A 27,581-nucleotide genomic window follows, 5' to 3' on the forward strand; every position below is an offset into this window, starting at 1 on the left:
ATGGTGGAGATTCTGGGCCCATTTCCTCATGAAACAACCTGCCGGGTAATTGACTGGGTGAAGGAGGAGGTTAAACGTCAGAGTGGAAACACATGGAGTGAAGCTGGTAAAAGGAGCCTCCTGAACACATTGCACTACCTGTTTGAGTCTCAGAATCGTGGACTGACTCAGGACGCACTGGGATCTGTGAAAACACTTTCATTCAGTAGAATGACACTGACCCCGATTGACTGCGCGGTCCTGTCTCATGCCATCGGACTCTGTGATACAATAAAACATCTCGACCTGGAGGGCTGCCACATTCAGTGTGAAGGAATCCAGCGGCTGGGACCCGGGCTGCACAAGTGCCAGGAGTTGAGGTAACTTGATTTATCTCTCACTCTGAACTGTGAAACTGTTCTATTGTGTCATTTCAATGTAAAGAGATTTGGGTTAAACTGTGATAAATCAGATTGTGAAGAATTGTGACAAATTCCCAGGGGATCAGTCAGTAATTCCCCAAGGACGGGAGGGTTCTGTGGTTCCTTGTGAAGGGATGTTGGAGACTTCATCAGATCAGTGAACAACGACCATTGGTTTAATGGTAGTAAATCACAGGAATGGCCGTGTTTCCTGCTGCCTGTGACACGTCCATTGACAATGTTCCTTCTCACTGTTACTGACACCCAGACCGACACTGACTGCAGCAGGTGGGTCAGAGATTCACACCCCCTTCCCGGTGAGGGACAAGAGACCGTCTGCAGACTGTCCCAGTGAGAAGGAAAGAAATACCATTGTGAGATTCTCCTCCCCTGCCCTTGATAGTGTCTGACTTTGCTCACTACCAGATACACAAAGAGCGAGGCCGCATCTCCTCTGGGTCTCTGTTCAGACCCAACACACGCGTACAAAAATTTTCTGCATCCTCTCGTCTTGTAGGATTATTGTTTACCTTTGGAATCCTCCTGTGGGACCTCTTATCCCAATCCCCGTTCGATTCTTAGGGATCTCGTCGCCATTCCTCATCCTCCTGTGGGATGTCTTTTCCCCACCCCCTTCCTGCGGGATCTCTCTTCCCCATTCCCTTCCCTCCAGTGTTATCCCTTCCCATCCCCCCTTCCTCCTGTCAGATCCCTTTTCCCGATCCCCCATCCGCCTATGGGATTTCTCTTCGCAAACCCCCTTCATCCTGTGGGATCTCACTTCCCCATCCCCCTCCCTCCTGTTGGATCTCTCCTCCCCATTCCCCTTCCTCCTGTCGGATCTCTTTCCCCCATTCCCCTTCCTCCTGTGGGATCTCTCTCCCCCATCCCCCTTCCTCCTGTGGGATCTCTCTACCCCATCCCCCTTCCTCCTGTGGGATCTCACTTCCACATTCCCCTTCCTCCTGCAGGTTCTCTCTTCCCAATTCCCTTCCTCCAATTGGATCTCTCTACCTCATCCCCCTTCCTCCTGTGGGATCTCTCTTCCCCATCCCCCTTCTTCCTGTGGGAACTGACCTCCCCATATTCCTTCATAGAATCGCAAAATCATATAACACTACAGCATAGAAAACAAGCCATTCGGCCCTTCTGCTCTGTGCCAAAGCTTTATTCCGCGAGTCCCATTGACCTGCACCCAGTCCATAACCCTCCAGACCTCTCCCATCCATGCATCTATCAGATTTATTCTTAAAACTTAAGAGTGTGTCCGCATTTTCCACATCAGATGGCAGCTCATTCCACACTCTCACAACTCTCTGAGTGAAGACGTTCCCCCTAAACCTTTCCACTTTTACGCTGAAGCCAAGTCCTTTTGTAATTTATCTCTCCTAATCCGTGTGGAAAGAGCCCATTCGCATCTACCCTGTCTATACCCTCGTAATTGTGTAAACTTCTATCAAATCTCCCCTCATTCTTCTGCGCTCCAAGGAATAAAGTCCTAACCTGTTCAATCTTTCCTTGTAACTCAACTCCTGAAGAGCCGGCAACATCCTCGTAGATCTTTTCCGCTCACTTTCAGTCTTACTGATATCCGTCCAATAGTTCAGTGACCAGAACTGCACACAATACTCCAAATTCGGCCTCACCAATGTCTTATACAACCTCACCATAACATTCCAACTCCTATACTCAACTTTGATTTATGAATGCCAGGATGCCAAAAGCCTTCTTTACAACCCTGTCTCCCTGTGACGCCACTTTCAGGGAATTATGTATCTGAACTCCCAGATCCCTTTCTTCCTGCGCACTCCTCAGTGCCCTACCATTTACTGTGTATGTCCTACCTTGATTTGTCCTTACCAAATGCAACACCTCACACTTGTCTGCATTAAATTCCATCTGCCATTTTCTGGCCCATGTTGCCAGTTGGTCCAGATCCCTCTGCAAGCTTTGAAAGCCCTCCTCGCTGTCCACAACGCCTCCAAACTTGCTGATCCAATTTATCACACTATCATCTAGATCATTGATATAGACAACAAACAACAATGGTCCCAGCACAGATCCCTGAGACACACCACTAGTCACAGGCCTCCACTCTGAGAAGCAATGATCCACTACCACTCTCTGTCTTCTCACACACAGCCAATTTCAAATCCAATCTACAACCTCTCCATGGATACCTACTGTCTGAACCTTCTGAACTCACCTCCCATGTGGGACCTTGTCAAAAGCCTTACTAAAGTTCATGTAGACAACATCCACAGCCTTTCCTTCATGTGCATTCTTGGTAACCTCCTCGAAAAACACTACAGGATTCATTAAACACGATCTGCCATGAACAAAGCCATGCTGACTATCTTTAATCAGCCCTTGGATGTCCAAATCCTTGTATATCCGATCTCTCAGAACACCTTCCAATAATTTACCTAATACCGATGTCAGGTTCACTGGCCTGTAATTACCTGGTGTACTTTTGGAGCCTTTTTCAAACAACGGAACAACATGAGCTACCCTCCAGTCCTCCGGCACCGCAATTGTGGTGAAGGACATTTTAAATATTTCTGCCAGGACCCCTGCAATTTCTACACTAGTCTCTCTCAAGGTCCGAGAAAATATCATGTCAGGCCTAGGGGATTTATTTACCTTTATTTGCTGTAAGGCAGTAAGCACCTCCTCCTCTTTAATCTCTATATGTTCCATAAAACACAGAATAGTACAGCACATTACAGGCCCTTCGGCCCACAATGTTGTGCCAACCCTCAAACCCTGCCTGCCATATAACCCCTCACCTTAAATTCCTCCATATGCCTGTCTAGAAGTCTCTTAAACTTCACTAGTGTATCTGCCTCCACCACTGACTCAGGCAGTGCATTCCACGCACCAACCACTCTCTGAGTGAAAAACCTTCCTCTAATATCCCCCTTGAACTTCCCTCCCCTTACCTTAAAGCCATGTCCTCTTGTACTGAGCAGTGGTGCCCTGGGGAAGAGGCACTGGCTGTCCACTCTGTCTATTCCTCTTAATATCTTGTACACCTCTATCATGTCTCCTCTCATCCTCCTTCTTTCCAAAGAGTAAAGCCCTAGCTCCCTTCATCTCTGATCATAATCCATACTCTCTAAACCAGGCAGAATCCTGGTAAATCTCCTCTGTACCCTTTCCAATGCTTCCACATCCTTCCTATAGTGAGGTGACCAGAACTGGACACAGTACTCCAAGTGTGGCCTAACTAGAGTTTTATAGAGCTGCATCATTACATTGCGTCTCTGAAACTCTATCCCTTGACTTCTGAAGGCTAACACCCCATAAGCTTTCTTAACTACCCTATCTACATGTGAGGCAACTTTCAGGGATCTGTGGACATGTATCCCCGATCCCTCTGCTCCTCCACACTACCAACTATCCTGCCATTTACTTTGTACTTTGCCTTGGAGTTTGTCCTTCCGAAGTGTACCACCTCACACTTCTCCGGGTTGAACTCCATCTGCCACTTCTCAGCCCACTTCTGCATCCTCTCAATGTCTCTCTCCAATCTTCGACAATCCTCTACACTATCTACAACACCGCCAACCTTTGTGTCGTCTGTAAACTTGCAAACCCACCCTTCTACCCCCACATCCATGTCGTCAATAAAAATCACAAAAATAAGAGGTCCCAGAACAGATCCTTGCGGGACACCACTAGTCACAACCCTCCAATCTGAATGTTCTACCTTCACCATGACCATCTGCCTTCTGCAGGCAAGACAATTCTGAATCTACCTGGCCAAACTTCCCTGGACCCTATGCCTTCGGACTTTCTGAGTAAGCCTACCGTGTGGAACCTTGTCAAATGCCTTACTAAAATTCTTGTAGATCACATCAACTGCACTACCCTCATCTATAGGCCTGGTCACCTCCACAAAGAACTCTATCAGGCTTGTTAGACACGATCTGCCCTTCACAAAGCCATGCTGACTGTCCCTGATCAGACCATGATACTCTAAATGCCTATAGATCCTATCTCTAAGAATCTTTCCCAACAGCTTTCCCACCACAGACGTAAGGCTCACTGATCTATAATTACCTGGACGAGCCCTACTACCTTTTTTGAACAAGGGGACAGCATTCGCCTCCCTCCAATCCTCCCGTACCATTCCCGTGGACAACAAGAACATAAAGATCCTAGCCAGAGGTTCAGCAATCTCTTCCCTTGCCTCGTGGAGCAGCCTGGGGAATATTCCGGCAGGCCCCGGGGACTTATCCGTCCTAACAACTCCAACACCTCCTCTCCCTTAATATCAACATGCTCCAGAACATCAACCTCACTGATATTGTCCTCATCGTCATCAAGTTCCCTCTCATTGGTGAATACCAAAGAGAAGTATTCATTGAAGACCTCGCTCACTTCCACAGCCTCCAGGCACATCTTCCCACTTTTATCTCTAATCGGTCCTACCATCATTCCTGTCATCCTATTGTTCCTCACATAATTGAAGAATGCCTTGGGGTTTTCCTTTACCAAACTCGCCAAGACATTCTCATGCCCCCTTCTTGCTCTTCTCAGCCCCTTCTTAAGCTCCTTTCTTGCTACCCCATGTTCCTCAATAGACCCATCTGATCCTTGCTTCCTAAACCTCGTGTACGCTGCCTTCTTCCACCTGACTAGATTTTCCACTTCACTTGTCACCCATGGTTCCTTCACCCTACCATTCTTTATCTTCCTCAGCGGGACAAATTAATCCCTAACATCCTACAAAAGATCCTTAAACATCGACCACATGTCCATAGTACATTTCCCTGCAAAAACATCATCCCAATTCACACCCGCAAGTTCTAGTCTTATAGCCTCATAATTTGCCCTTCCCCAATTAAAAATGTTCCTGTCCTCTCTGATTCTATACTTTTCCATGATAATGCTAAAGGTCAGGGAGCAGTGGGCACACACCCCCAGATGCTCACCCACTGACAGATCTGTGACCTGACCCGTTTTGTTACCTAATACTAGATCTAGTATGGCATTCCCGCTAGTCGGCCTGTCAACATACTGAGACAGGAATCCAACCAGGACTCACTTATCAAACTCTGCCCCATCTAAACCCTTGGAACTAATCAAGTGCCAATCAATATTAGGGAAGTTAAAGTCACCCATGATAACAACCCTGTTATTTTTGCACCTTTCCAAAATCTGCCTCCCAATCTGCTCCTCGGTATCTCTGCTGCAACTAGGGGGCCTATAGGATACCCCCGTAGAGTATCTGCTCCCTTCCAGTTCCTGACTTCCACCCATACTGACTCAAAAGAGGATCCTTCTACATTACCCACCCTTTCTGCAGCTGTAATAGTATCCCTGACCAGTAATGCCACCCGTCCTCCCCTTTTCCCCCTCTCGATCCCATTTAAAGCACTGAAATCCAGGAATATTGAGAATCCATTCCTGTCCTGGTGCCAGCCAAGTCTCCGTAATGGCCACTACATCATAATTCCATGTATGTATCCAAACTCTCAGTTCATCACCTTTGTTCCTGATGCTTCTTGCATTGAAGTACACGCACTTTAGCCCTTCTACCTTACTGCCTTTATACCCTTTATTCTGCTGATCTTTCCTCAAAGCCTCTCTATGTGTCCGATCTGGCTTTACTCCATGTACTTCTTTCACTGCTCTATCGCTCTGGGTCCCACCCCCCTTGTAAATTAGTTTAAACCCTCCCGAACCATGCTAGCAAACCTACCTGCAAGGATATTGCTCCCCCTCGACTTCAGGTGCAACCCATCCAATCTGTACAGGTCCCGCCTTCCCCAGAAGAGATCCCAATGATCCAAAAATCTAAAACCCTGCGCCCTGCACCAACTCCTCAGCCACGCATTCAACTGCAATTTCCTCCAATTCTTACCATCACTATCACGTAGCACTGGCAACAATCCTGAGAACGCCACCCTTGAGGTCCTGTTCTTCAGCCTTCTGCCTAGTTCCCAAAACTCACACTTCAGGACGTTATCCCTCTTCCTGCCTATGTCATTGGTACCGATATGTATCACGACTTCTGGTTGCTTTCCCTCTCGTACCAGGATGTCATGTACCCGGTCAGACACATCCCGGACCCTGGCACCCGGGAGGCAACAAACCATGCGGGTTTCCTTCTCACGTCCACAAAATCTCCTGTCTGCTCCCCTGACTATCGAGTCTCCAATGACGACAGCTCTCCTCCTCTCCGTCCCACCCTTCTGCACCACAGGGTCAGACTCAGTGCCAGAGGCCCTGCCACCGTGGCTCACACCTGGTCGGTCGTCCTCACCAACAGCATCCAGGACGGTAAAATTATTATTCAGGGGAATGGCTACACGGGTGCTCTGCACCTCCTGTCTACTCTCCTTCGCTTTCCCCCCTCGGACTGTCACCCAACGACCTGCTTCCGGCAGCCTAGGTGTGACTACCTCCCTGTAGCTCTCATCTATGTCTGCCTCATTCTCCCTTATGAGTCGTAGGTCGTCCAGCTGCTGCTCCAGATTCCTCACACGGTCTTCCAGATCGCCCGGCCGCAAGCACTTCTGGCAGATGTGACTCTGCGGGAGAGGGGAGTTCCCCCAAGACTGCCACATCTCACAGGAGAGGCACATCACTGACTCAGGAGGCATTGTAAAGACCTGTCAAAGCCTCAAATCTCCACTCACTCACTGGCCCACTCACTCACTGGCCCACTCACTCACTAGCCGCGTTCCATGACACTACTGTTTGTTTCCTTTAATTCCATATCCGCTATTCCAGTTTCCTGAGTAGACACTGACGCAAAAAAACTGTTTAAGATCTTCCCCATCTCGTGATGCTCCACACATAGACCACATAGACAACCACTCTGATCTAGGGGACCAATTTTGTCCTTTACTATCCTTTTACTCTTAATATACTCGTAGAAACCCTTCGGGTTTACCTTCACATTATCTGCCAACACAACCTCATGTCTTCTTTTTGCCTTCCTGATTTCCTTCTTTAGTATTCCCTTACATTCTCTATACTCTTCAAGTATCTCATTTGTTCCTTGTTGCCTGTACCTGCTAAACACCTACTTAACCAGATCGCCAATATCCCTTGAACAACAAGGTTCCCTATCCCTGTTAACTTTGCCTTTAATCCTGGCAGGAACATGCAAACTCCGGATGTAAGCGCAGTTCAGTAACTCCACTTACTGAATGCATCATTGCCAGAAAACAACTTATCCCAATCCACTCTTCCCAGATCCTCTCTCATTTCCACAAAACTGGCCCTTCTCCAATTCAGAACCTTAACTGGTGGACCAGTCCTATCCTTACCCATAATTATCTTGAAACTAATGACATTATGGTCACTGGACCCAAAACGTTCGCTAACACATACTTCTGTCCCCTGACCTGTCTGATTCCCTAATAGGAGATCAGGTACTGCACCCTCTCTCGTTGGTACCTCAATATATTGACTTAGAAAACTTTCCTGAACACATTTGACAAACTCCACGCCATCTAACCCTTTCGCAGAGTGGGAGTCCAGGTCAATATGTTGGAAGTTAAAATCCCCTACGATTACAACTTTCTGTTTCTTACATTGGTGTGCTAACTCTGTACAGATTTGCTCCTCCAATTCTCTCTGACTATTGGGCCGCATATAATAATATCCTATTCGTGTGGTCACTCCTTTCCCGTTCCTCAGCTCCACCCATACGGCCTCTGTAGATGAGACCTCCGGGCAGTCCCGTCTACGCACAGCTGTGAGATTCTCCCTGACTAGTAATGCCACTCCTCCCCCTTTCATCCCTCCCCCTCTATCACGTCTGAAACAACGTAACCTCGGAACATGAAGCTGCCAGTCCTGTCCCTCCTGCAAACCAAGTCTTAATAAATGCAATAATGTCGAAATCATCATGTGCCCAAAACTCATCTGCCTTACCTACAATACTCCTTGCATTGAAATAGATGCACCTGAGAACATTTCTATCACGTACAAACCATTGATATCTGTCTATACAGGCAGTCCTCGCATGACCCTTATCCTCCTCCACATCACTATCTGCTCTAACACTCTACCCCCTCCCCCTGCAACCTTGTTTAAAACCCCCGGAGCAGAACTTGCTAACCTACCGGCAAGGATGTTAGTCCCCCTCCAGTTCAGGTGCAAACTGCCCAATTCGAACTGGTCCCACCTCCCCTGGAAGAAAGCCCAATTGTCCAGAAACATGAACCCCTCCCTCATGCACCATCCCCTCAGCCACGTATTTAGCTGCATGATTTCTAGCCTCACTAGCACGTGGCACGGGCAGCAATCCTCCTGTGGGATCTCACTTTCCCATCCCCCATTCATCCTCTGGGCTCTCTGTTCCCACTCCCCTTTCCTGCTGCTGGATCTCTCTCCCCTATCCCCCTTCCTACTGCGGGATCCCCCTCCCCCATCCCCTTTCCTGCTGCTGGATCTCTCTCCCACATCCCCCTTCCTCCTGTGGGATCTCTCTCCACCATCGCCCTTCCTTCTGTGCGATCTCTCTTCCCCAACCCCCTTGCGTCTGTGGGATCTCTCTACCCTATCCCCCTTCCTCCCGTGGGATCTCTCTTCCACATTCCCCTTCCTCCCGTGGGATCTCTCTCCCCCATCCCCATTCCTCCTGTGGGATCTCTCTTCCCCATCCCCCTTCCTCCCATGGGACCTCTCTTCCACATTCCCCTTCCTCCTGTGGGACATCTCTCCTCCATCGCCCTTCCTCCCGTGGGATCTCTCTTCCCCATCCCCCTTCCTCCTGTGGGATCTCTCTTCCCCATCCCACTTCCTTCTGTTGGATCTCTCTTCCCCACCCCCCTTCATCCTGTGGGAGATCTCCCCCCCATCCCCCTTCCTCCTGTGGGAGATCTCCCCCCCATTCCATTTCCTCCTGCAGGATCTCTCTCCCCCATCCCCCTTCCTCCTGTGGGATCTCTCTCCCACATCCCCCTTCCTCCTGCGGGAGCTCTCCTCCGTCCCCTTTCCTCCTGTGGGATATCTCCCCCCCTATCCCCCTTCCTCCTGTGGGATCTCTCCCCCATCCCCCTTCCTCCTGTGGGATCTCTCTCCCCCATCCCCCTTCCTCTTGCGGGAGCTCTCCCCCCCATCCCCCTTCCTCCTTTGGGATCTCTCTCCCCCATCCCCCTTCATCCTGTGGGATCTCTCTGCCCCATCCCCCTTCCTCCTGTGGTATCTCTCTCCCCCATACCCCTTCCTCTTGCGGGAGCTCTCTCCCCCACCCCCTTCCTCCTGTGTGATCTCTATCCCCCATCCCCCTTCCTCCTGTGGGATCTCTCTCCCCCATCCCCCTTCCTCTTGCGGGAGAACTCCCCCCCCCATCCCCATTCCTCCTTTGGGATCTCTCTTCCCCAACCCCCTTGCGTCTGTGGGATCTCTCTACCCTATCCCCCTTCCTCCCGTGGGATCTCTCTTCCACATTCCCCTTCCTCCCGTGGGATCTCTCTCCCCCATCCCCATTCCTCCTGTGGGATCTCTCTTCCCCATCCCCCTTCCTCCCATGGGACCTCTCTTCCACATTCCCCTTCCTCCTGTGGGACATCTCTCCTCCATCGCCCTTCCTCCCGTGGGATCTCTCTTCCCCATCCCCCTTCCTCCTGTGGGATCTCTCTTCCCCATCCCACTTCCTTCTGTTGGATCTCTCTTCCCCACCCCCCTTCATCCTGTGGGAGATCTCCCCCCCATCCCCCTTCCTCCTGTGGGAGATCTCCCCCCCATTCCATTTCCTCCTGCAGGATCTCTCTCCCCCATCCCCCTTCCTCCTGTGGGATCTCTCTCCCACATCCCCCTTCCTCCTGCGGGAGCTCTCCTCCGTCCCCTTTCCTCCTGTGGGATATCTCCCCCCCTATCCCCCTTCCTCCTGTGGGATCTCTCCCCCATCCCCCTTCCTCCTGTGGGATCTCTCTCCCCCATCCCCCTTCCTCTTGCGGGAGCTCTCCCCCCCATCCCCCTTCCTCCTTTGGGATCTCTCTCCCCCATCCCCCTTCATCCTGTGGGATCTCTCTGCCCCATCCCCCTTCCTCCTGTGGTATCTCTCTCCCCCATACCCCTTCCTCTTGCGGGAGCTCTCTCCCCCACCCCCTTCCTCCTGTGTGATCTCTATCCCCCATCCCCCTTCCTCCTGTGGGATCTCTCTCCCCCATCCCCCTTCCTCTTGCGGGAGAACTCCCCCCCCATCCCCATTCCTCCTTTGGGATCTCTCTCCCCCATCCCCCTTCCTCCTGTGGGATCTCTCTCCCCCACCCCCCTTCCTCCTGTGTCATCTCTATCCCACATCCCCCTTCCTCCTGTGGGATCTCTCTTCCCAATCCCCCTTTCTCCTGCGGGATCTCTCTCCCCCTTCCTCCTGTGGGATCTCTCTCCCCCTTTCTCCTGTGGGATCTCCCTTCCCAATCCCCCTTTCTCCTGCGGGATCTCTCTCCCCCTTCCTCCTGTGGGATCTCTCTCCCCCTTCCTCCTGTGGGATCTCTCTCCCCCTTCCTCCTGTGTGATCTCTCTCCCCCATCCCCCGTCCTCCTGTGGGATCTCACTCCCCCATCCCCCTTCCTCCTGTGGGATCTCTCTCCCCATCCCCCTTCCTCCTGCGGGATCTCTCTCCACCATCCCCCTTCCTCCTGTGGGATCTCTCTCCGCCATCCCCCTTCCTCCTGCAGGATCTCTCTCCCCCACCCCCCTTCCTCCTGTGGGATCCCTCTCCCCCATCCCGCTTCCTCCTGCGGGAGCTCTCCCACCACCCCCCTTCCTCCTGTGGGATCCCTCTCCCCCATCCCCCTTCCTCCTGCGGGATCTCTCTCCCCCATCCCCCTTCCTCCTGTGGGAGATCTCCCCCCCATTCCATTTCCTCCTGCAGGATCTCTCTCCCCCATCCCCCTTCCTCCTGCGGGAGCTCTCCTCCGTCCCCTTTCCTCCTGTGGGAGATCTCCCCCCCATCCCCCTTCCTCCTGTGGGATCTCTCCCCCATCCCCCTTCCTCTTGCGGGAGCTCTCCCCCCCATCCCCCTTCCTCCTTTGGGATCTCTCTCCCCCATCCCCCTTCATCCTGTGGGATCTCTCTGCCCCATCCCCCTTCCTCCTGTGGTATCTCTCTCCCCCATCACCCTTCCTCCTGTGGGAGCTCTCCCCCCACCCCCCTTCCTCCTGTGGGATTCCTCTCCCCCATCCCCATTCCTCCTGTGGGATCTCTCTCCCCCATCCCCCTTCCTCTTGCGGGAGCTCTCCCCCCCACCCCCCTTCCCCCTGTGGGATCTCTCTCCCCCATCCCCGTTCCTCTTGCGGGAGCTCTCCCCCCCATCCCCCTTCCTCCTGTGGGATCTCTCTACCCCACCCCCCTTCCTCCTGTGTCATCTCTATCCCACATCCCCCTTCCTCCTGTGGGATCTCTCTTCCCAATCCCCCTTTCTCCTGCGGGATCTCTCTCCCCCTTCCTCTTGTGGGATCTCTCTCCCCCTTCCTCCTGTGGGATCTCTCTTCCCAATCCCACTTTCTCCTGCGGGATCTCTCTCCCCCTTCCTCCTGTGGGATCTCTCTCCCCCTTCCTCCTGTGGGATCTCTCTCACCCTTCCTCCTGTGTGATCTCTCTCCCCCATCCCCCGTCCTCCTGTGGGATCTCACTCCCCCATCCCCCTTCCTCCTGTGGGATCTCTCTCCCCATCCCCCTTCCTCCTGCGGGATCTCTCTCCACCATCCCCCTTCCTCCTGTGGGATCTCTCTCCGCCATCCCCCTTCCTCCTGCAGGATCTCTCTCCCCCACCCCCCTTCCTCCTGTGGGATCCCTCTCCCCCATCCCCCTTCCTCCTGTGGGATCCCTCTCCCCCATCCCCCTTCCCCCTGTGGGATCTCTCTCCCCCATCCCGCTTCCTCCTGCGGGAGCTCTCCCCCCACCCCCCTTCCTCCTGTGGGATCCCTCTCCCCCATCCCCCTTCCTCCTGCGGGATCTCTCTCCCCCATCCCCCTTCCTCCTGTGGGAGATCTCCCCCCCATTCCATTTCCTCCTGCAGGATCTCTCTCCCCCATCCCCCTTCCTCCTGTGGGATCTCTCTCCCACATCCCCCTTCCTCCTGCGGGAGCTCTCCCCCATCCCCCTTCCTCTTGCGGGAGCTCTCCCCCCCATCCCCCTTCCTCCTTTGGGATCTCTCTCCCCCATCCCCCTTCATCCTGTGGGATCTCTCTGCCCCATCCCCCTTCCTCCTGTGGTATCTCTCTCCCCCATCACCCTTCCTCCTGTGGGAGCTCTCCCCCCACCCCCCTTCCTCCTGTGGGATTCCTCTCCCCCATCCCCATTCCTCCTGTGGGATCTCTCACCCCCATCCCCCTTCCTCCTGTGGTATCTCTCTCCCCCATCCCCCTTCCTCCTGTGGGATCTCTCTACCCCATCCCCCTTCCTCCTGTGAGATCTCTATCCCCCATCCCCCTTCCTCCTGTGGGATCTCTCTCCCCCATCCCCCTTCCTCTTGCGGGAGAACTCCCCCCCATCCCCCTTCCTCCTTTGGGATCTCTCTCCCCCATCCCCCTTCCTCCTTTGGGATCTCTCTCCCCCATCCCCCTTCCTCCTGTGGTATCTCTCTCCCCCATCCCCCTTCCTCCTGTGGGATCTCTCTACCCCATCCCCCTTCCTCCTGTGAGATCTCTATCCCCCATCCACCTTCCTCCTGTGGGATCTCTCTCCCCCATCCCCCTTCCTCTTGCGGGAGAACTCCCCCCCCATCCCCCTTCCTCCTTTGGGATCTCTCTCCCCCATCCCCCTTCCTCCTTTGGGATCTCTCTACCCCATCCCCCTTCCTCCTGTGAGATCTCTATCCCCCATCCCCCTTCCTCCTGTGGGATCTCTCTCCCCCATCCCCCTTCCTCTTGCGGGAGAACTCCCCCCCCATCCCCCTTCCTCCTTTGGGAACTCTCTCCCCCATCCCCCTTCTCCTTTGGGATCTCTCCCCCCCCATCCCCCTTCCTCCTTTGGGATCTCTCTCCCCCATCCCCCTTCCTCCTTTGGGATCTCTCTACCCCATCCCCCTTCCTCCTGTGAGATCTCTATCCCCCATCCCCCTTCCTCCTGTGGGATCTCTCTCCCCCATCCCCCTTCCTCTTGCGGGAGAACTCCCCCCCCATCCCCCTTCCTCCTTTGGGAACTCTCTCCCCCATCCCCCTTCTCCTTTGGGATCTCTCCCCCCCCATCCCCCTTCCTCCTTTGGGATCTCTCTCCCCCATCCCCCTTCCTCCTTTGGGATCTCTCCCCCCCCATCCCCCTTCCTCCTTTGGGATCTCTCTCCCCCATCCCCCTTCCTCCTGTGGGATCTCTCTCCCCCATCCCCCTTCCTCCTGCGGGATCTCTCTCCCCCATCCCCCTTCCTCCTGTGGGATCTCTCTCCCCCATCCCCCGTCCTCTTGCGGGAGCTCTCCCCCCCCATCCCCCTTCCTCCTTTGGGATCTCTCTCCCCCATCCCCCTTCCTCCTGTGGCATCTCTATCCCACATCCCCCTTCCTCCTGTGGGATCTCTCTTCCCAATCCCCCTTTCTCCTGCGGGATCTCTCTCCCCCTTCCTCCTGTGGGATCTCTCTCCCCCTTCCTACTGTGTGATCTCTCTCCCCCATCCCCCGTCCTCCTGTGGGATCTCACTCCCCCATCCCCCTTCCTCCTGTGGGATCTCTCTCCCCATCCCCCTTCCTCCTGCGGGATCTCTCTCCACCATCCCCCTTCCTCCTGTGGGATCTCTCTCCGCCATCCCCCTTCCTCCTGCAGGATCACTCTCCCCCACCCCCCTTCCTCCTGTGGGATTCCTCTCCCCCATCCCGCTTCCTCCTGCGGGAGCTCTCCCCCCACCCCCTTCCTCCTGTGGGATCCCTCTCCCCCATCCCCCTTCCTCCTGCGGGATCTCTCTCCCCCATCCCCCTTCCTCCTGTGGGAGATCTCCCCCCCATTCCATTTCCTCCTGCAGGATCTCTCCCCCCCTATCCCCCTTCCTCCTGTGGGATCTCTCCCCCATCCCCCTTCCTCCTGTGGGATCTCTCTCCCCCATCCCCCTTCCTCTTGCGGGATCTCTCTCCCCCATCCCCCTTCCTCCTGTGGGAGATCTCCCCCCCATTCCATTTCCTCCTGCAGGATCTCTCCCCCCCTATCCCCCTTCCTCCTTTGGGATCTCTCTCCCCCATCCCCCTTCATACTGTGGGATCTCTCTGCCCCATCCCCCTTCCTCCTGTGGTATCTCTCTCCCCCATCACCCTTCCTCCTGTGGGAGCTCTCCCCCCACCCCCCTTCCTCCTGTGGGATTCCTCTCCCCCATCCCCATTCCTCCTGTGGGATCTCTCTCCCCCATCCCCCTTCCTCCTTTGGGATCTCTCTCCCCCATCCCCCTTCCTCCAGTGGGATCTCTCTCCCCCATCCCCCTTCCTCATGTGTGATCTCTATCCCCCATCCCCCTTCCTCCTGTAGGATCTCTCTCCCCCATCCCCCTTCCTCCAGTGGGATCTCTCTCCCCCATCCCCCTTCCTCCTGTGTGATCTCTATCCCCCATCCCCCTTCCTCCTGTAGGATCTCTATCCCCCATCCCCCTTCCTCCTGTAGGATCTCTATCCCGCATCCCCCTTCCTCCTGTAGGATCTCTCTCCCCCATCCCCCTTCCTCTTGCGGAAGAACTCCCCCCCCATCCCCCTTCCTCCTTTGGGATCTCTCTCCCCCATCCCCCTTCCTCCTGTGTCATCTCTATCCCACATCCCCCTTCCTCCTGTGGGATCTCTCTTCCCAATCCCCCTTTCTCCTGCGGGATCTCTCTCCCCCTTCCTCCTGTGGGATCTCTCTCCCCCTTCCTACTGTGTGATCTCTCTCCCCCATCCCCCGTCCTCCTGTGGGATCTCACTCCCCCATCCCCCTTCCTCCTGTGGGATCTCTCTCCCCATCCCCCTTCCTCCTGCGGGATCTCTCTACACCATCCCCCTTCCTCCTGTGGGATCTCTCTCCGCCATCCCCCTTCCTCCTGCAGGATCTCTCTCCCCCACCCCCCTTCCTCCTGTGGGATCCCTCTCCCCCATCCCGCTTCCTCCTGCGGGAGCTCTCCCCCCACCCCCCTTCCTCCTGTGGGATCCCTCTCCCCCATCCCCCTTCCTCCTGCGGGATCTCTCTCCCCCATCCCCCTTCCTCCTGTGGGATCCCTCTCCCCCTTCCTCCTGTGGGTTCTCTCTCCCCCATCCCCCTTCCTCCTGTGGGATCTCTCTCCCCCTTCCTCCTGTGGGATCTCTCTCCCCCTTCCTCCTGTGGGTTCTCTCTCCCCCATCCCCCTTCCTCCTGTGGGATCTCTCTCCCCCTTCCTCCTGTGGGATCTCTCTCCCCCATCCCCCTTCCTCCTTTGGGATCTCTCTCCCCCACCCCCCTTCCTCCTGTGGGATCTCCCTCCCCCTTCCTCCTGTGGGTTCTGTCTCCCCCATCGCCCTTCCTCCTGTGGGATCTCTCTCCCCCTTCCTCCTGCGGGATCTCACTCCCCCTTCCTCCTGAGGGATCTCTCTCCCCCTTCCTCCTGTGTGATCTCTCTCCGCCATCCCCCTTCCTCCTGCAGGATTTCTCTCCCCCACCCCCCTTCCTCCGGTGGGATCCCTCTCCCCCATCCCGCTTCCTCCTGCGGGAGCTCTCCCCCCACCCCCCTTCCTCCTGTGGGATCCCTCTCCCCCATCCCCCTTCCTCCTGCGGGATCTCTCTCCACCATCCCCCTTCCTCCTGTGGGATCTCTCTCCGCCATCCCCCTTCCTCCTGCAGGATCTCTCTCCCCCACCCCCCTTCCTCCTGTGCGATCCCTCTCCCCCATCCCGCTTCCTCCTGCTGGAGCTCTCCCCGCACCCCCCTTCCTCCTGTGGGATCCCTCTCCCCCATCCGCCTTCCTCCTGCGGGATCTCTCTCCCCCATCCCCCTTCCTCCTGTGGGATCCCTCTCCCCCTTCCTCTTGTGGGTTCTCTCTCCCCCATCCCCCTTCCTCCTGTGGGATCTCTCTCCCCCTTCCTCCTGTGGGATCTCTCTCCCCCTTCCTCCTGTGGGTTCTCTCTCCCCCATCCCCCTTCCTCCTGTGGGATCTCTCTCCCCCTTCCTCCTGTGGGATCTCTCTCCCCCATCCCCCTTCCTCCTTTGGGATCTCTCTCCCCCACCCCCCTTCCTCCTGTGGGATCTCCCTCCCCCTTCCTCCTGTGGGTTCTGTCTCCCCCATCGCCCTTCCTCCTGTGGGATCTCTCTCCCCCATCCCCCTTCCTCCTGTGGGATCTCTCTCCCCCTTCCTCCTGCGGGATCTCACTCCCCCTTCCTCCTGAGGGATCTCTCTCCCCCTTCCTCCTGTGTGATCTCTCTCCCCCATCCCCCGTCCTCCTGTGGGATCTCACTCCCCCATCCCCCTTCCTCCTGTGGGATCTCTCTCCCCATCCCCCTTCCTCCTGCGGGATCTCTCTCCACCATCCCCCTTCCTCCTGTGGGATCTCTCTCCGCCATCCCCCTTCCTCCTGCAGGATCTCTCTCCCCCACCCCCCTTCCTCCTGTGGGATCCCTCTCCCCCATCCCGCTTCCTCCTGCGGGAGCTCTCCCCCCACACCCCTTCCTCCTGTGGGATCCCTCTCCCCCATCCCCCTTCCTCCTGTGGGATCCCTCTCCCCCTTCCTCCTGTGGGTTCTTTCTCCCCCATCCCCCTTCCTCCTGTGGGATCTCTCTCCCCCTTCCTCCTGTGGGATCTCTCTCCCCCTTCCTCCTGTGGGTACTCTCTCCCCCATCCCCCTTCCTCCTGTGGGATCTCTCTCCCCCATCCCCCTTCCTCCTTTGGGATCTCTCTCCCCCACCCCCCTTCCTCCTGTGGGATCTCCCTCCCCCTTCCTCCTGTGGGTTCTGTCTCCCCCATCGCCCTTCCTCCTGTGGGATCTCTCTCCCCCATCCCCCTTCCTCCTGTGGGATCTCTCTCCCCCTTCCTCCTGTGGGATCTCTCTCCCCCTTCCTCCTGTGGGTTCTCTCTCCCCCATCCCCCTTCCTCCTGTGGGATCTCTCTCCCCCTTCTTCCTGTGGGATCTCTCTCCCCCATCCCCCTTCTTCCTTTGGGATCTCTCTCCCCCACACCCCTTCCTCCTGTGGGATCTCTCTCCCCCTTCCTTATGTGGGATCTCTCTCCCACATCCCCCTTCCTCCTGTGGGATCTCTCTTACCCATCCCCCTTCCTCCTGTGGGATCTCTCTCCCCCTTCCTCCTGTGGGATCTCTCTCCCCCTTCCTCCTGTGGGTTCTTTCTCCCCCATCCCCCTTCCTCCTGTGGGATCTCTCCCCCATCCCCCTTCCTCTTGCGGGAGCTCTCCCCCCCATCCCCCTTCCTCCTTTGGGATCTCTCTCCCCAATCCCCCTTCATCCTGTGGGACCTCTCTGCCCCATCCCCCTTCCTCCTGTGGTATCTCTCTCCCCCATCCCCCTTCCTCCTGTGGGATTCCTCTCCTCCATCCCCCTTCCTCCTGTCGGATCTCTCTCCCCCATCCCCATTCCTCCTGTGCGATCCCTCTCCCCCATCCCCCTTCCTCCTGTGGGAGCTCTCTTCCCCATCTCCCTTCCTCCTGTGGGATCTCTCTTCCCCATCCCCCCTCCTCCTGTGGGAGCTCTCTCCCCCATCCCCCTTCCTCCTGCGGGATCTCTCTACCACATTGCCCTTCCTCCTGTGGTATCTCTCTTCCCCATTCCCCTTCCTCCAGTGGGATATCTCTTCCCCATCCCCCTTCCTCTTGTGCGATCTCTCTCGCCGATCCCCCTTCCTCTTGTGTGATCTCTCTCCCCCGTCCCCCTTCCTCTTGCGGGAGCTCTCTCCCCCATCCCACTTCCCCCTGCAGGATCTCTCTCCCCCATCCCCCTTCCTCCTGTGGGATCTCTCTCCCCCATCCCCCTTCCTCCTGTGGGAGCTCTCTTCCCCATCTCCCTTCCTCCTGTGGGATCTCTCTCTCCCATCCCCCTTCCCCTGCGGGATCACTCTCTCCCATCCCCCTTCCTCCTGCGGGAGCTCTCTCCCCCATCCTCCTTCCTACTGTGTGATATCTCACCCCTGTCCCCCTTCCACCTGTGTGATCTCTCTCCCCCATCCTCCTGTGGGATCTCTCTCCCCCATCCCCCTTCCTCCTGCGGGATCTATCTTCCCCATCCCGCGTCCTCCTGCGGGAGCTCTCTCCCCCATCCCACTTCCCCCTGCAGGATCCCTCTCCCCCATCCCCCTTCCTCCTGTGGGGGCTCTCTCCCCCATCCCAATTCCTCCTGTGGGATCTCTCTCCCCCATCCCCATTCCTCTTGTGCGATCTCTCTCCCCCATCCCCGTTCCTCTTGTGTGATCCCTCTCCCCCTACCACTTCCTCCTGTGGGATCTCTCTCCCCCATCCCCATTCCTCTTGTGCGATCTTTCTCCCCCATCCCCCTTCCTCTTGCGGGAGCTCTCTCCCCCATCCCCCTTCCTCCTGAGAGATCTCTCTCCCCCATCCCCCTTCCTCCTGTGTGATCTCTCTCCCCCATCCCCCTTCCTACAGTGTGATATCTCTCTCCCATCCCCCTTCCTACTGTGTGATATCTCTCACCCGTCCCCCTTCCTCTTGTGGGAGCTCTCCACCCCGTCCCCCTTCCTCTTGCGGGATCTCTCTTACCCATCCCCCTTCCTCCTGTGGGAGCTCTCTGCCACATCCCCCTTCCTGCTGCGGGAGCTCCCTCCCCCATCCCCCTTCCCATGCGGGATCACTCTCCCCCATCCCCCTTCCTCCTGCGGGAGCTCTCTCCCCCATCCCCCTTCCTACTGTGTGATCTCTCTCCCCCATCCCCCTTCCCCCTGCGGGATCACTCTCCCCCATCCCCCTTCCTCCTGCGGGATCACTCTCCCCCATCCCCCTTACTCCTGCGGGATCTCTCTTTCCCATCCCCCTTCCTCCTGCGGGATCTCTCTCCCCCATCCCCCTTCCTCCTGTAGGATCTCTCTCCACCATCCCCCTTCCTCCTGCAGGAGCTCTCCCCCACACCCCTCTTCCTCCCGTGGGATCCCTCTCCCCCATCACATTTCCTCCTGCGGGAGCTCTCCCCCCCACCCACCTTCCTCCTGTGGGATCCCTCTCCCCCATCCCCCTTCCTCTTGCGGTATCTCTCTCCACCATCCCCCTTCCTCCTGTGGGGGCTCTCTCCCCCATCCCACTTCCTCCTGTGGGATCTCTCTCCCCCATCCCCATTCCTCTTGTGCGATCTCTCTCCCCCATCCCCCTTCCTCTTGTGTGATCCCTCTCCCCCTACCACTTCCTCCTGTGGGATCTCTCTCCCCCATCCCCCTTCCTCTTGCGGGAGCTCTCTCCCCCATCCCCCTTCCTCCTGTGTGATCTCTCTCCCCCATCCCCCTTCCTCCTGTGTGATCTCTCTCCCCCATCCCCCTTCCTACAGTGTGATATCTCTCTCCCATCCCCCTTCCTACTGTGGGAGCTCTCCACCCCGTCCCCCTTCCTCGCGGGATCTCTCTTACCCATCCCCCTTCCTCCTGTGGGAGCTCTCTGCCACATCCCCCTTCCTCCTGTGGGAGCTCTCTCCCCCATCCCCCTTCATACTGTGTGATCACTCTCCCCGATCCCACTTCCTCCTGTGGGTTCTCTCTCCCCCATCCCCCTTCATACTGTGTGATCTCTCTCCCCCATCCCCCTTCCTCCTGCGGGAGCTCTCTCCCCCATCCCCCTTCCTACTGTGTGATCTCTCTCCCCCATCCCCCTTCCCCCTGCGGGATCACTCTCCCCCATCCCCCTTCCTCCTGCGGGATCACTCTCCCCCATCCCCCTTACTCCTGCGGGATCTCTCTTTCCCATCCCCCTTCCTACTGTGTGATCTCTCTCCCCCATCCCCCTTCCCCCTGCGGGATCACTCTCCCCCATCCCCCTTCCTCCTGCGGGATCACTCTCCCCCATCCCCCTTCCTCCTGCGGGATCACTCTCCCCCATCCCCCTTACTCCTGCGGGATCACTCTCCCACATCCCCCTTCCTCCTGCGGGATCACTCTCCCCCATCCCCCTTACTCCTGCGGGAGCTCTCTCCCCCATCCCCCTTCCTACTGTGTGATCTCTCTCCCCCATCCCCCTTCCCCCTGCGGGATCACTCTCCCCCATCCCCCTTCCTCCTGCGGGATCACTCTCCCCCATCCCCCTTACTCCTGCGGGATCTCTCTCCCCCACCCCCCTTCCTCCTGTGGGATCTCTCTCCCCCTTCCCCCTTCCTCCTGTGGGATCTCTCTCCCCCATCCCCCTTCCTCCTGTGGGATCTCTCTCCCCCATCCCCCTTCCTCCTGTGGGATCTCTCTCCCCCACCCCCCTTCCTCCTGTGGGATCTCTCTCCCCCACCCCCCTTCCTCCTGTGGGATCTCTCTCCCCCATCCCCCTTCCTCCTGCGGGAGCTCTCCCCCCCCACCCACCTTCCTCCTGTGGGATCTCTCTCCCCCCATCCCCCTTCCTCCTGTGGGATCTCTCTCCCCCATCCCCCTTCCTCCTGTGGGATCTCTCTCCCCCACCCCCCTTCCTCCTGTGGGATCTCTCTCCCCCACCCCCCTTCCTCCTGTGGGATCCCTCTCCCCCATTCCCCTTCCTCTTGCGGGAGCTCTCCCACCCATCCATTAATCCTGTGGGATCCCTCTCACCCATCCCCCTTCCTCTAGCGGGAGCTCTCCCCGCGATCCTTTCCTCCTGTGGGATCTCTCTCCCCCATCCACCTTCCTCCTGTGGGATCTCTCTCCCCCATCCCCCTTCCTCTTGCGGGAGCTCTCCCCGCGATCCTTTCCTCCTGTGGGAGCTCTCTCCCCCATCCACCCTCCTCCTGTGGGAGCTCTCTCCCACATCCCCCTTCGTCCTGTGGGATCTCTCTCCCCCATCCCCCTTCCTCCTGTGGGAGCTCTTTTCCCCATGTTCCTTCCTCCTGTGGGATCTCTCTTCCCCATCCCCCTTCCTCTTGCGGGATCTCTTTTCCACATTGCCCTTCTTCCTGTGGGGTCTCTCTTCCCCATCCCCCTCCTCCTGTGGGAGCTCTCTCCCCCATCCCCCTTCCTCCTGCGGGATCTCTCTTCCACATTGCCCTTCTTCCTGTGGGGTCTCTCTTCCCCATCCCCCTTCGTCCTGTGGGATCTCTCTCCCCCATCCCCCTTCCTCTTGCGGGAGCTCTCTCCCCCATCCCCCTTCCTCCTGTGGGATCTCTCTCCCCCATCCCCCTTCCTCCTGTGGGATCTCTCTCCCCCATCCCCCTTCCTCCTGTGGGATCTCTCTCCCCCATCCCCCTTCCTCTTGCGGGAGCTCTCTCCCCCATCCCCCTTCCTCCTGTGGAATCTCTCTCCCCCATACCCCTTCCTCCTGTGGGATCTCTCTCCCCCTTCCTCCTGTGGGATCTCTCTCCCCCATACCGCTTCCTCCTGTGGGATCTCTCTCCCCCTTCCTCCTGTGGGATCTCTCTCCCCCATCCCCCTTCCTCCTGTGGGATCTCTCTCCCCCTTCCTCCTGTGGGATCTCTCTCCCCCATCCCCCTTCCTCTTGCGGGAGCTCTCCCCCCCATCCCCCTTCCTCCTTTGGGATCTCTCTCCCCCATCCCCCTTCCTCCTGTGTGATCTCTATCCCCCATCCCCCTTCCTCCTGTGGGATCTCTCTCCCCCTTCCTCCTGTGGGATCTCTCTCCCCCATCCCCCTTCCTCCTGTGGGATCTCTCTCCCCCTTCCTCCTGTGGGATCCCTCCACCCATCCCCCTTCCTCCTGTGGGAGCTCTCTCCCCCATCCCCCTTCCTCCTGTGGTATCTCTCTCGCCCATCCCCCTTCCTCCTGTGGGATCTCTCTCCCCCTTCCTCCTGTGTGATCTCTCTCCCCCATCCCCCTTCCTCCTGTGGGATCTCTCTCCCCCATCCCCCTTCCTCATGTGGGATCTCTCTCCCCCATCCCCCTTCCTCCTGTGGGATCTCTCTCCCTCCATCCCCCTTCCTCTTGTGGGATTTCTCTCCCCCATCCCCCTTCCTCTTGTGGGATTCCTCTTCCCCATCCCACTTCCTTCTGTGGGATCTCTCTCCCCCATCCCCCTTCCTCCTGTGGGATCTCTCTCCCCCTTCCTCCTGTGGGATCTCTCTCCCCCATCCCCCTTCCTCCTGTGGGATCTCTCTCCCCCATCCCCCTTCCTCCTGTGTGATCTCTATCCCCCATCCCCCTTCCTCCTGTGGGATCTCTCTCCCCCATCCCCCTTCCTCCTGTGGGATCTCTCTTCCCCTTCCTCCTGTGGGATCCCTCCACCCATCCCCCTTCCTCCTGTGGGAGCTCTCTCCCCCATCCCCCTTCCTCATGTGGGATCTCTCTCCCCCATCCCCCTTCCTCCTGTGGGATCTCTCTCCCTCCATCCCCCTTCCTCTTGTGGGATTTCTCTCCCCCATCCCCCTTCCTCTTGTGGGATTCCTCTTCCCCATCCCACTTCCTTCTGTGGGATCTCTCTCCCCCATCCCCCTTCCTCCTGTGGGATCTCTCTCCCCCTTCCTCCTGTGGGATCTCTCTCCCCCATCCCCCTTCCTCCTGTGGGATCTCTCTCCCCCTTCCTCCTGTGGGATCTCTCTCCCCCATCCCCCTTCCTCCTGTGGGATCTCTCTCCCCCTTCCTCCTGTGGGATCTCTCTCCCCCATCCCCCTTCCTCTTGCGGGAGCTCACCCCCCCATCCCCCTTCCTCCTTTGGGATCTCTCTCCCCCATCCCCCTTCCTCCTGTGTGATCTCTATCCCCCATCCCCCTTCCTCCTGTGGGATCTCTCTCCCCCTTCCTCCTGTGGGATCTCTCTCCCCCATCCCCCTTCCTCCTGTGGGATCTCTCTCCCCCATCCCCCTTCCTCCTGTGGGATCTCTCTCCCCCATCCCCCTTCCTCCTGTGGGATCTCTCTCCCCCATCCCCCTTCCTCTTGCGGGAGCTCTCCCCCATCCCCCTTCCTCCTTTGGGATCTCTTTCCCCCATCCACCTTCCTCCTGCGGGATCTCTCTCCCCCATCCCCCTTCCTCTTGCGGGAGCTCTCCCCCATCCCCCTTCCTCCTGTGTGATCTCTATCCCCCATCCCCCTTCCTCCTGTGGGATCTCTCTCCCCCTTCCTCCTGTGGGATCTCTCTCCCCCATCCCCCTTCCTTCTGTGGGATCTCTCTCCCCCTTCCTCCTGTGGGATCCCTCCACCCATCCCCCTTCCTCCTGTCGGAGCTCTCTCCCCCATCCCCCTTCCTCCTGTGGTATCTCTCTCCCCCATCCCCCTTCCTCCTGTGGGAGCTCTCCCCCCCATGCCCCTTCCTCCTGTGGGATCTCTCTCCCCCTTCCTCCTGTGGGATCCCTCCACCCATCCCCCTTCCTCCTGTCGGAGCTCTTTCCCCCATCCCCCTTCCTCCTGTGGTATCTCTCTCCCCCATCCCCCTTCCTCCTTTGGGATCTCTCTCCCCCATCCCCCTTCCTCTTGTGGGATCCCTCTTCCCCATCCCCCTTCCTCTTGTGGGATCCCTCTTCCCCATCCCCCTTCCTCCTGTGGGATCTCTCTTCCACATCTCCCTTCCCCTTGTGGGATCTCTCTTGCACATCCACTTCCTTCTGTGGGATCTCTCTCCCCCATCCCCTTTCCTCCTGTGGGATCTCTCTTCCACATCTCCCTTCCCCTTGTGGGATCTGTCTTCCACATCCGCTTCCTTCTGTGTCTTTCCATCCTTTACCTTAGGTGATGTCTCTTCCTCCATGTCCCGTCGACATTCCCCGATTCTCAAATCTTCTTCACTGTTTGACTTTCTCCCCTTCACCCCTGCCCTTTCCGACTGTCTCACGTCAGGAACACTTTTCTAACCATCAGGGAATGAGAGAGAATATGTGGAGTCTACAGGGTCACACCAACAGACGAAATTACTGACATTCCGTGAATTCATTGGAGCTGGGCAGTCAGGGACATTGACAGTGATGGGAACTACGATCAGTGAATTAATAAACGGTTTAATGTTTGCTGAAATATTCGCATAAGAGAAATTGCCTCAGATCCACGGTTTTAGTCACTGTGTTCATCAATCTATCTGTTTGTGTTTAGACTGAACAATAATAAACTGGGAAATTCAGGAGTGAAACTGGTGTCTGCGGCTCTGAGGAACCCGGAGAGTAAAATACAGAAACTGGAGTAAGTACCAGACTGTGGGAGATTGTGTTTACAGTCACTGGGTGTCTGACCCTGAACATTAATGTGATCAGTAATTGTGTTACTGATAAACACTGGGGATTTGTGCCGTCTCCTTTCTCTCTGTGCCCTTCACCCTCACTCTCTCTCATCTCCAGGCTGGAGAATGTCGGTCTCACAGATTCTGGTGCCGAGGATCTCGTCTCCGCTCTCAGTACAAACCCATCACTGACGGGGCTGGACCTGATATCAAACTCGCTGACAGACTAGCCTTATAATCTTCCAGATTCATATCATTACTGAGTTTTTGAACCTTTTGGAAGCTCTTCTTTTCTTCTTCACTAGATTTACAACGGCCTTTGTGCACCACGGATCTTGTACCCTCCCATCCTTTCCATGTCTCATTGGAACGTATCTACGCAGAACCCCACACAAATATCCCTTGAACATTTTCTACATTTCTTTGGTCTGTTTCCCTGAGGACATCAATTTCCAATTTATGCTTACAAGTTCCAGCCTGATAGGCTCATAGTTCTCCTTACTCCAATTAAATGTTTCCCTAACTTGTCTGTTCCTATCCCTCTCTAATGCTATGGTAAAAGAGATAGAATTGTGATCACTGTCTCCAAAATGCTCTCCCACTGAGAGACCTGACACCTGACCAGGTTCATTTCCCAATACCGGATCAAGTACAGCCTCTCCTCTTGTAGGTTTATCTACATATTGTGTCAGGAAACCTTCCTGAACACACCTAACAAACTCCACCCCGTCAAAACCCCTCACTCTAGGGAGATGCCAATCAATATTTGGGAAATTAAAATGTCCCACTTCAACAACCCTGTTATTGTTACTCCTTTCCAGAATCTGTCTCCCTATCTGCTCCTCGATGTCCCTGTTACTGTTGGGTGGTCTATACAAAACACCCAGTCGAGTTATTGACCCCTTCCTGTTCCTATCCTCCACCCACAGAGACTGTAGACAATCCCTCCATGACTTCCTCCTTTTCTGCAGCCGTGACACTATCTCTGATCAACAGTGCCATGCCCCCACCTCTGTGGCCTCCCTCCCTGTCCTTTCTGAAACATCTAAAGCCTGGCACTCGAAATAAACATTCGTGTCCCTGCACCATCCGAGTCTCTGTAATGGCCACCACATCATATCTCCGAGTACTGTTCCACGCTCTAAGCTCATCTGCTTTGTTCACAACACTCCTTGCATTAAAATAGACACACCTCAAACCATCGGTCTAAGAGCGTCCCTTCTCTATCACCTGCCTATCCGCCCTCTCGCGCTGTCTCCAAATTTTCTCTATTTGTGAGCCAACCTCCCTTTCCGCCATCATTTCATTTCAGTTCACACCCCCTCCCAGCAATTCTAGTTTAAATTCTCCCCGATCGCCTTAGCAAACCAGGATATCGGTTTCCCTGGCGTTCAAGTGCAACCCGTCCTTTTTGTGCAGGTCACAGCTGCTCCAAAGGAGGTCCCAGTGATCCAGAAATCTGAATCCCTGCCTCCTGCTCCAATCCCTCAGCCACGCATTCATCCTCCACCTCATTCAATTCCTGTACTCACTGTCGCGTGGCACAGGCAGTAATCCCGAGATTACTACCTTTGCCGGTCCTGCTTCTCAACTTCCTTCCTAACTCCCTGTACTCTGTTTTCAGGACCTCTTCCCTTTTCCTACCTATGTCACTGGTACCAATATGTACCACGACCTCTGGCTGTTCTCCCTCCCACTGCAGGATATCTTGGACGTGTTCTGAAACATCCCGGACCCTGGCACCTGGGAGGCAAACGACAATCCGCGTTTCTTTCCTGCGTCCACAGAATCGTCTATCTGGCCCTCAAACGACAGAGTCACCTATCACTACTATCTTCCTCTTCCTTTCCCTGCCCTTCGGAGCCACAGGGCCACTGTTGCCTCCACCAGGTAAGCTGTCCCCACCCCTCTCCACCAGTACTTGAACAGGGGTACTTATCGTCAAGGGGAATAGCCACAGGGGTACTCTCTAGTACCTGCTTCTTGCCCTTCCCTCTCCTGACTGTGACCCACTTCTTCAGTCTCCCGTGGCCCCGGTGTGACCACCTGCCTGTAACTCCTCTCTATCACATCCTCACTCTCCCTGACCAGACGAAGGTCATCGAGCTGCATCTCCAGTTCCCTAACTCGGTCCCTAAGGAGCTGCAGCTCGACACACCGGGTGCAGATGTTGCCGTCCGGGAGGCTGGGAGTCTCCAGGATCTCCCACATCTGACACCGAGCACAGAAAACCAGCCTCACACACATACTCTCTGTCTGTATTGTAAACAGATAACCTACCTCGCCTCGACCCTTTATCGCCGAAGCCCCGTCGAGCCAAAACCTTCCTACTCTGTCTCCCGCTCCTCTGTCACTCGCTCTGTAAATCTGTCTTCCTTTTAAACTCTTCTCGCTCTTCTCTCTGGCCGACTTGCGCAGTCGTGCTGAAGAAAAAAATCAGTAATTGTGTTACTGATAAACACTGGGGATTTGTACCGTCTCCTGTCTCTCTGTGTCCTTCACCCTCACTCTCTCTCATCTCCAGGCTGTGGGATGTCGGTCTCACAGATTCTGGTGCCGAGGATTTCGCCTCCGCTCTCAGTACAAACCCATCACTGATGGTGCTGGACCTGAGTGTTAATAAACTGGGGGATTCAGGAGTGAAACTGGTGTCTGCGGCTCTGAGGAACCCGGAGTGTAAAATACAGAAACTGTGGTAAGTACCAGACTGTGGGAGATTGTGTTTACAGTCACTGGGTATCTGACACTGAACATTAATGTGATCAGTAATTGTGTTACTGATAAACACTGGGGATTTGTACCGTCTCCTGTCTCTCTGTGTCCTTCACCCTCACTCTCTCTCATCTCCAGGCTGAGGGATGTCAGTCTCACAGATTCTGGTGCCAAGGATCTCGTCTCCGCTCTCAGTACAAACCCATCACTGACGGAGCTGGACCTGAGTTATAATAAACTGGGAGATTCAGGAGTGAAACTGGTGTCTGCGGCTCTGAGGAACCCGGAGTGTAAAATACAGACACTGCGGTAA

General features: G+C 56.2%; 1 protein-coding gene across 1 annotated transcript; it reads left to right on the plus strand.

The window, feature by feature from the left end:
- On the plus strand, nt 1–27,581 carry LOC140721193 (NACHT, LRR and PYD domains-containing protein 12-like). The gene is made up of 4 exons (XM_073036052.1): nt 1–359; nt 24,433–24,519; nt 27,081–27,251; nt 27,407–27,581. The coding sequence occupies exons 1-4, from the start codon at nt 1–3 to the stop codon at nt 27,579–27,581; spliced, it is 792 nt and encodes a 263-aa protein (XP_072892153.1).

The sequence above is a fragment of the Hemitrygon akajei genome, unplaced genomic scaffold, assembly GCF_048418815.1.
Source record: "Hemitrygon akajei unplaced genomic scaffold, sHemAka1.3 Scf000052, whole genome shotgun sequence".
Lineage (NCBI taxonomy): Eukaryota > Metazoa > Chordata > Chondrichthyes > Myliobatiformes > Dasyatidae > Hemitrygon > Hemitrygon akajei.

What these genes read in the sequence shown, in the direction of transcription:
- LOC140721193 (XM_073036052.1), top strand. Translation starts at nt 1, where the DNA reads ATGGTGGAGATTCTGGGCCCATTTCCTCATGAAACAACCTGCCGGGTA. An exon ending in CACAAGTGCCAGGAGTTGAG is followed by an intron (nt 360 to 24,432) that starts GTAACTTGATTT and finishes GTTTGTGTTTAG; the next exon opens with ACTGAACAATAATAAACTGG. An exon ending in AGTAAAATACAGAAACTGGA is followed by an intron (nt 24,520 to 27,080) that starts GTAAGTACCAGA and finishes TCTCATCTCCAG; the next exon opens with GCTGTGGGATGTCGGTCTCA.